This window comes from Eutrema salsugineum, unplaced genomic scaffold, assembly GCF_000478725.1.
Source record: "Eutrema salsugineum unplaced genomic scaffold, Eutsalg1_0 scaffold_15, whole genome shotgun sequence".
Taxonomy (NCBI): Eukaryota; Viridiplantae; Streptophyta; class Magnoliopsida; order Brassicales; family Brassicaceae; genus Eutrema; species Eutrema salsugineum.
This window is the reverse complement of record NW_006256867.1, coordinates 3529927-3539514: the sequence shown is the minus strand read 5'-3', so window position 1 is coordinate 3539514 and position 9588 is coordinate 3529927. Positions and strand designations below refer to the sequence as shown.

The 9588-nt window shown below is 34.8% G+C and overlaps 1 protein-coding gene across 1 annotated transcript; it reads right to left on the bottom strand.

Moving 5' to 3' along the window:
• Nucleotides 1–706: 706 nt before the first annotated feature.
• On the bottom strand, nucleotides 707–1294 carry LOC112088030. The gene has a single exon (XM_024158179.1). It carries the CDS (start codon nucleotides 1292–1294, stop codon nucleotides 707–709), a length of 588 nt encoding a protein of 195 aa, XP_024013947.1.
• Nucleotides 1295–9588: the final 8294 nt, after the last annotated feature.

Below are 9588 nucleotides of genomic sequence, written 5' to 3'. Positions count from 1 at the left end.
ATTGGATCCTTGGAGATCTGGTAAAAATCCCTACTTGCCACTAAAGCCCTACAGTAATCGCGAGTGCTAGAACTGACTACCTTCTTTAGTATTTCGGTTTTCATCTCTATGGGCAAATCAGAAAACCCGCTTTGCCTAGCCATATTAGATGAATGAATGGGATTGTGTTTCAGAAACTCTTTGGGTCTACGTTAAATAACAATCCGCTTTATCACGTTTGGGGGAAACGAGACGTCGTTTAAAGATATTGACCGCATTAACTCAAACGAGACGTCGTTTGAAGATATTGACCGCATCAAGTATTTCCGAGTAATACAACCACAACATAAACCCTAAATACAAATATGGTTGTACTAAGTATTTCCGAGTAATACAATCACAACATAAAACCTAAATCCAAAGATGGTTGTACTAAGTATTTCCGAGTTGATACCAATCCCAACATATCTCTTCATTTTCCAAACTAAACCACGTTATGACCCGAGACACCTCCTCCAGCTTTTTCACTTCCAGCGTTTTCACCTCCAGTAAAATAGCTATAAATTTTGTAAGATTCCGGCTGACGCTTATTACTCGTCTTCGTCCTCTTCGACTTCGGTCGACGCTCTCCAACGGATGGATGCATTTTCTGCTGTTTTGCCCCCCTTTTAGGCTCGTAAACCGGGGGCAAAGCGCTCAATTGCTTAACATCACTGGGGACAACCCTCTATGACTTATGTGGAACAGGATAGATGGTTCTGTTATAAGCAAAAGCCCACTGCTCGGTTAAATAATACATCGAACACAAGTCCTCTATGTTAATATCCACTTCTCTGTCTGGCCGCTTCATGTAAGCTTCTAATGCGGCTAATGCATGTACACATGGATACTTGTCTATATCAAAAAGCTTGCACGAGCAAGTTTTATTTTTCAAGCTCACCGTGTAATTAATCCCATCTAATCCAAGCACACTGTATTCAATCTGAATGATGTTTAACTCCGTGACACCTAGCTTCTTAGATTCAGCACATCTACTGTGAAAAATATTTTCCACAAAGGCCACCAGTTTGCGTTCTGGTGGCGTTGAAGCCTCGTTCCTATGCTTGTTAAACCATTTACACAACTTGTCAACAATCGCATCTAGCATAGGTAATAATGGCAGTTTCTTTGCATCTTTAAACACACTATTCAAGGACTCCACAACGTTACTAGTTTCTAGATTGTACCTCTCTGCTGGAAAATAGCACTTGGCCCATTTCGATACTTCTACACGCCTTTCTAGATAATCGGTCACAGCAGGATACTTTAATGCCATCCTCGAATAATGATCAAGGAACTCGGCCTCTGTCTACTGCCTTGCGCACTCCATGAATGTATATGCAACTATTTCTCTATCCCTTGAAACTTGCATTTTCACATTCTGTGAAAGATGCCAGGTGCAATACCCATGTTTAGCTTCCGTGTACACCTCAGCTACTGCGTTAATAAGGCCTAAATTTCTGTCCAAAACAATGACCAACTCAGGACTATCGGGTATAACCGTTTTTAACTGCCTGAAAAACCACTCCCAACTGTCATTTTTTTCCTGAATCAATAACTCCAAAAGCAATCGGATAATGGTGACGATTACCATCCTGACAAGCAGGTAAGACTAGCTGACAACCCATCCCGGCTTTCAAAAAAGTTGCATCAACAACTACCATTTTTCTCATAGCTACAAACCCCTCAACACAAGCTCCCAAAGCGACAAATAAGTATTTGAATCTTCCTTGTTCGTCCAGTAACACTTTGTGTTTTGTACCTGGATTCACCTTCTGTAGCATACAAATACGAGTACAGATCTCTATAGCTGGTGTATGACAGCGTGAAGAGTTGGTGTATCTAATCGACCAAGATACAACTCCTTAACAACAGATGCAACTAATCCTGGTGTTCCTTTCCTTTGTTTGCTGTTTGTACTCGCACTGGCCCGAGAACAAGTATGAATCTTCCGGTATACTGTTATAGAAAAACAGGGTGTATTCACATCCTTCCAAGCTCGTAAATACCAATTACAACCTGTTTCACCGCATTTCACGACATATCGCCTCTTATCTGAATTCTTTATAGTCAGACCAAAACAATACTGATGTGAAGCTCTATACACTAAATCTATCAAATCTTGTTTACATGCAAATTGTTGCCCCACTCTCAGATTCATACCATCTTCCCATTCAAAATGTTGTGTTTCTACAACTTCAGGAGGGGGACCATTATCAAAATCAAACCCTCTGTATTCCTCCTCTTCGTTATCAAACTTGGCTTTAGCATCATCATCTACTACATCAGCATTTTCACGAGAAACATCATCACCATCTTTTCCATTGTCACATGTAACATCATCACCATCTTCTCCATCACGTGTAACATCATCACTATCTTTTCCCTCATCACCGTCAGCTTTCTCTATCAATAGGACATTCTCGTGATGTTGTTGTCCTGCTGAACAGTTGCCTGTGTAAATAGCAAGTACACCATTATTTGATCCACCATTACCTAAACGCAACCCCCCATAATTTATACCAACTGAACTTACCCTCTCAACTCTGGAAATTCCCTCTCCAACTTCAACACCTTTGATGACCTCTACATTAATAATACTTCTGCGTCCCTCTTTATCCAGTGAGGTCAGGAACACGGCTAGATCGTCATCATTCAAAATGTAAAACTGTTTCTGAGTTTGCACTAGTACCAGAATGTAACTCAGTATCAACTTACTCGAAGATTCAACAATCCCAACCTTCGTGCATATCTTTTCCACTAAATCAGAATAAGTAATCTCCTCCAAACTTGATGACTTAAACATTATACCATACATAGACGCTGGGGCTGAAATCCATTTCTCCTCCGAAGTTGAATAATATCCCCCGTAATCAAAAAATAGGTTCGTTATCATTATCACCTGACAAAATAACACATAGACCATACTCAACCGCATAAGAAATGTTTCCAGTTGTTTCCAGAAACACAGGTATACCAATTGTTACTCTATCTCTCTCATTTAATTAGATCTAATTGTCAACTCGTGGAGAAACTCTAATATAACTCGATTTACAGCATATAAAAATCCAATCCAATAAATACCCAGTCGATTAGCAACCAATTACAATTTCCATAGTATACCATTGCCTATTCAATAATCGAAGTTAATCTCAATCGTGTGTTCTAGGGCAACGACTTTCCAATAACGAAATGAAGAAGAAAATCCAACGAAATGTCAATTACCTTGACTAAGCTTCAATGAGGAATGAGTGCAGCAAAATGTCAAGAAGGATTCGAGTTCTGAGAATTTGTTCTCTAGCGATCGCTGGGGTGAAGCGAGCGAGCTGGTCAAAAATGGTTTATCTTTCAACTCGGTCCCCGACAGAGAAGACAAAGCCTGTTCTGATTGGCTAAACTTTTGGCGCCTAAAAAATGTCGACACGCTCCTTTAAAATTTGAGAAGCTCACTTCTGATTGGCTACTCATGCTTATATCTCATTGGACAAATTTTTGTTTCGCCGCTCTTGATTGGTTTATCTCTGCTTATTTATGATTGGCCGATTTTTCAATTTTCTCTTATAATTTACTTCTGCCAAATTTATAAGGACAAATTGGAGATTTCCAAGCTCATTAAAAGGTGAGAGACCCGCGAGGGAGACGCTAGAATAAAGGCTGAGACGAGAGAATAAATAATCTCTTAGAGGAGTGTTTCAGGTCATCTCTCCGCATCTTCTAAATACGAGGGTATGAGCTAACACAAGCAAACAAGAAACATATTTGTAAAAATCAAAAACAAAATAAGAAACTTTGTTAGTAATGAAAAGTTCCATAGACATATCTATTATAGTATTTAAGAAGTGAATCGTGCTGTGGTTTAACGCACATATTTTTGTGTCGTTTTGATTAATGAAAATCATGGATTCTGATTGGTCATCTCACATTATAATTTGATTGGTTGATCAACTACTTTTTATCATTTAAACCATAAATTAAATGCTATTAAACCATATATTAAATGCTAAGCATATTTTTAAAAAATGAAACATGGACCGTACTTATAACTGCCGAATAACGTGGCCCAACATCCAAAATTTTAAATACAGAAACATTATACATACTTTCCAATATGTTGTTTATGCTGAATGAGATGGTAGCTGTGTTGGTTAGGTGCTTTGTCCATTTAGTGAATGCTCATGGTTTCAAATCCTGTGGTTAGTTTTTTTTTTTAAATTTTTTAGATTTTTGATACAATTCCATGTTTGGAAATAATTTTTATTTGTTAAATATTTTGCAAAAGAAAATATGTCATAATTTCCTTTGTTATTATCTAGAATGGAATCTTTACATTTTTTATAATTAATAACTACGAAATTCATGGGAAGATAATATCATATATAAAACAAGAATTACCTTTTAGTATTTTTCACAAGAAAATAAACCCTAGGTTGTTTAGACGTATAAATATGAGTGTTTTCAACCAATCGTCTCATAATTTACAGTTTAGTTTTTCTGTTAGAGTTCCGTGTTTATTTTGCTATGGTTTTTATAATAGCATTAACTTTTTGGATCTCTTTAGAAAAGATTCATCATGTTTGTCTATTTGCATGCAAACCTAACTATGTGTTCGTCTAAGTACAACTTTGATCATCCATAAAGTCATCATCACTTGGGAAGTTCTGTCTACTGCTTCGGGTATATATCTAGCTATCCTCAAATTAATAATAATATATATGCTCTCTACTTTTTTAACGATTCTAAAGATTTTTTCGACCATAGGTTTTGATAACCAGGCTTATGCTCGCGGGTTAAGATCTGTGTTGAATTTGGATCGTCAGAATATGGATCACAAAGAGATAACTGATTATCGTTATGTAACTCCATACATTTTCGTCGATATCACAAAAAAAAGGTTGTTGTCCCTCTTTAGGTTATTCATGCAAGTTATAATACTTATTAGTAGTTGTTTTGTAGTTTTAGGTTATCCATGCAAGTTACTTATGGATCCTGCTATCGACGAATGGACCTTGCGGACATATAATCTTGCTATCGAAGGTTCGTAGTACTGTCTATTAATCTTACAGTTTTGTACCTTTTGTAGTGCTATATCTTAGTCTTTCAAATTTGTACCTTTACTATATATTAATCTACGAACGTATTCATTTTTTATGTAGATATTGATTCTGCGTATTATATATCTATTCTTGATCACAAGTTTTTTTATCAAATGAGGTATTTCTGCTCTTCCTGTAATATATTTTTGTTAATGATGTATATTAAATTTTTTATATGTATTTATGTTTGTTCTGATGTTTGTTTTGTGCATTTAGGTTCTGATCGTGTTAATACGAGTGATCATGCTCACAAGACCTTTATATGGGATTTTGCGAGGAAGGCTTGGGTTATAAATAAAGAATTTAATGGTTTCAATTCTTTGTTTTTTGTTTTGAGCACCGTTTTTTTTTTTGATATGTATTTTTGAATTCTAACTACGCTGTTTTTTTCATATATTTATCTATGCAGAAGATAGTGCCTCTGATGATACCAAGGTGTTATCTGGTCGTGGTACTGATGATGATTATGGTTTTGAGTATTATATGGGGTCTGATCCAGAGTCGTGCAATGATACTGATTATATGGACCAAACAGATGAATACGATTCTGAAGATGATTTATTGACGACGGTGAGTCTTGTGAAGGATCTGATGGTTCAAGTGATAACTCGGAAGGTGATAGCGGTGATGACGAAGATGAAGATGATGACGATGCTGATTCTACTGATGATGATGAAGATGATGATGAAGATGTTATGTTGGATGATGAGACAGAGATTGACGATGATAGTGAGGATCAGAAAAACGTCGAACTGAGTGATATACGTACTCATCGAAAAGAATATTAGTATATCGGGACACCAGAATTCGGTGTGTACTTATACAGTTTCTCTTGGTTCAATGTGTTTTGGAAGGTGTGTGTCCCGTTTGAGTCCTTCCAAAGATGGTTGTACTATCTTTGTTAAGGTTTTACAGACGTGGATGCATATGATAATTTCGAAAAGTTCTTCCATGGAGCTCATATTATCGGATGAACAGGTATTTATTGTATTATGATAAAAAAATATTATAAAATTTTGTTGGTGACTAATTGACTGTTTTATTCACAGGGTGTTAAAATTCAGGTCACTGTTAGAGATGGTGAGATCGGTGTCGCATCGTCTCGCATAGATGTTGGTAGTCGGATTATTATCACTCGTTTTTCTGTTATCGATTGTGAGGATAGTTGTAGACCGACTTCTCATAGATACAAAGTATTGTTCCTACCATCAACTATCATTGACAAGACTTCACGTAGATGTGAAAACGCTTATTTTGACTTCGTTGATTTTCAAAGGATATTGGACCGTGCCCATGATGATGATTATTTAGTTGGTATGTTTATTTTCGGTTTAGTTATTGAATTTTGTTATTATTTTGCTGCTGATGTTAATATGGTTTAGTTTTTATTGTTTATGAAGATTTGATAGGTCGGGTCTTAAATGTAAGTCGATCTGGGACGTGGTGTGGTTTACTGTCTGGAGAGCATCATGTTCCTTCATATGGCAGTCCATGTAAGGATGTATGTGATTCCGAAATATGGGGTGCATATTTAACCATAACATTATGTCTGAGGGATAAACGGTACTGTCTGCTGAATGTTTTTAAACTGTATATTGTCGTTTATATTTGTTCTATCTAGCTGATTATGTGTGACTTGTTTTAATTTAGTGGTGTTGATTTGAGTTGTAAATTATCCGGTGAGATGGCTAAAAGCTTTTATGCATCTTGGAGACACTGTGATCAGGATATCATTGTGTGCGTGCTTAGATGGGCGGTCATTGATTATTTTGGAGGTATTTTTAGTATACTAATTTATAGTCTCTATATTCTTCCTGCTTTATTGTTTTGATTCTATATGTGTTTTATAAACGTAGGCAAGATCACTATATCGTCCACTTCTTCTACTAAGTTCGAACTCAATCCTCGTATTCGAGAGTTAGATGAGTTTTTGGAACAGTGAGTTTTTTTTTAACTTTATTTTTCTAATACTTAATGATTGTATTTGGCTTTTTTTGTATTAACCCGTGGTCGCCTTCTCTCTCTCCAATCTTTTTTATAAAAATGCAGATATCCGCATAAGAGGCCATGCATGCATGATAGTATGGGACGTCTACATTGAATAGTGTTATGATGCATCTTATTCAGATATGCATATATCATTTTTAAAACTATTTACCATGTATATAAATTATAGTTTAAATATTCTTTATTGTTCAGACTTTTGTATTTTAATCAATAAAATATATTGTTTAATGTCATTATTATTGTTGTTTGATATTGAAATGTGAATATCGGAGAAATTAATATAAATTATATATACACATAAATAACGTATGTTTTTATTGACTTATAGGACTCCAAGTAGCTCAAATCTTTAAATATTTTAGAGGATTCGAAGATATCTGTGATCATATCATAACTTTTATTTTTTTCCATCTAGCAACAATGAAAATCATGGTGTTTCTTTTATCAGACCCAAGATATAAAATTCATTATTTAATTATTTGTTAAAAAGGAAAAACTTAGTAGTTAAAAAATAAAAAGTTCTGTGAAAAAGTCTATTCGTTAAAATGTAAAAAATGTTATTAAAGGAAAAAATTCTAAGAAACCCTAGAAAAAAATAAACAACGCGTAAACCACATAATTTTTATATTTCTATATATATGCATATATTACGACATAGATATATATATGCATCTATCGCGGCTTTGCGAGTTACCAGTCTGCATAGTTAGATTTGTTTGCATTCGGGTTCTTTGATGGAAGCGTTTGGTAAATGAGTTTTGTATTATGTTTTTAGAGACGTCAATAACTGTTAGTTTTCTTTACGGTATTCGATTGATTGTTGTTATTGTATATATGATTGTTTTTGTATTATCCATGTCTAGGTGCTCACAGGCAACCACATGTTAATTGGCAAGTTATGCCGTTTCATCTCCCCGGGGAAAATATTTCATTTTCTAATAATTTAGATAGACGTGTTCCTGCTAGAAAACCTAAATTCCTTTCTTGGTTTAGGTGTAATCAGTTTTATCCAGAGCGAGGAATCTTTTATACTCGGAGATTCCTTCTATGTTTGTATGAGATCGTAAAAATAAGACATGGAGGCCAAGACTAAAGGGAAATTCTTGTGCGTGTATTGTGGACGAATCGCCGACAGAGTACGGAGAAGAGTATTATCTGAGGCTCTTATTGGACATAGTTAGGGGTCCACGTAGTTTTGATGATATTATGACTGTTGGTGGAGTCGTGTATCCTTCGTTTAGAAGTGCATACCATGCATTTGGGTTCGTTGGTTGATGATCACGAGACAGTAGTTATTTATCATATTTTCTTTTTAGTTTCTTTATTGGGACATACTTATTTCTTATTTTAATAAAAAACAATATATAATAAATGATATTAGAATAATTATATATATCAAATTTGTTATAATAATAAAGGTTTAATTATAACACAATATTATTTTGTTTTGCCGTAATCTTATCGTTGCTTAAATTTTATAAAAATAAAATAAAATAAATACATATTTTGAGATATGGTTCGGCGTATATATAGAGTTGTTTCTCATTCTTTTGATATTTTGTAAACTGTAAACGTCTGTCGGTGTATTTGTGATGGATAACTCAGATCATTACTTCTCTTTTACCGAGTTCGAATATATCATAGATGGATCCTGCGACGTTAACAGTTGTGTCAGTAAGCTGTGTGTATTATGCATGTTCTTGTGATATGACACATTATATGTTTTGTAAGGTGTAAATCTCTATAGTGTTGACTTGCCTTTTTATTTTTTTTTTGCGATAAGATCTAATTGGACGTGTTATGACTGTTGGAAACTACGTTGATCCACAAAATCCTTTTGAAAGCTACATGATGAATGAGATATATATCGAATTGGAGAATCAAAGGTATTGTGTACTATCATACAGTTTATAATTCAAAGCTACTTACTTACAACCAATTTTCCGCTGATTGCTTTATTTTATAATTATTAGAGGATGTCGTCTACCATGTCGTTTGGTTGGCAATTTTGGTCGAGATTTTCTCGATGGTTTAACGCATTGTGAGGACGATATGATAATATGTATCGTTCTGTTTGAAAAAGTTGATATCATCCGAGGTATTCTAAGGTTAAAATGCATGGTATTTTTTCGAATATAGATATAACTCGACAAAAATTAAAAGTGTTTGTTAAGTTATTAATTCTTTTAATTGTTTTTTTGTGATCATAAGGTAATTGGATTACTGTGGCCGCTCTTAATTACACGCGGATAATGTTGGCACCAGCTATTCCTGAAGTGGTACGTCTACAAGAGGCATTGGTGTCAGCCGATCAATAGTGATTTCCGTTTCACGAATACATTAATCTTGGAATACGAGCCTATACATTTTTATATCGTGTAAAACTACATTGTAGTTTTTTAGTTTTTTATTGGCATTTTCTTCTCAAATGAATTATCTTATTAATCTCTGCGTATGTGCGCGATTGTTA

What these genes read in the sequence shown, in the direction of transcription:
- LOC112088030 (XM_024158179.1), bottom strand. Translation starts at nt 1,294, where the DNA reads ATGGCATTAAAGTATCCTGCTGTGACCGATTATCTAGAAAGGCGTGTA.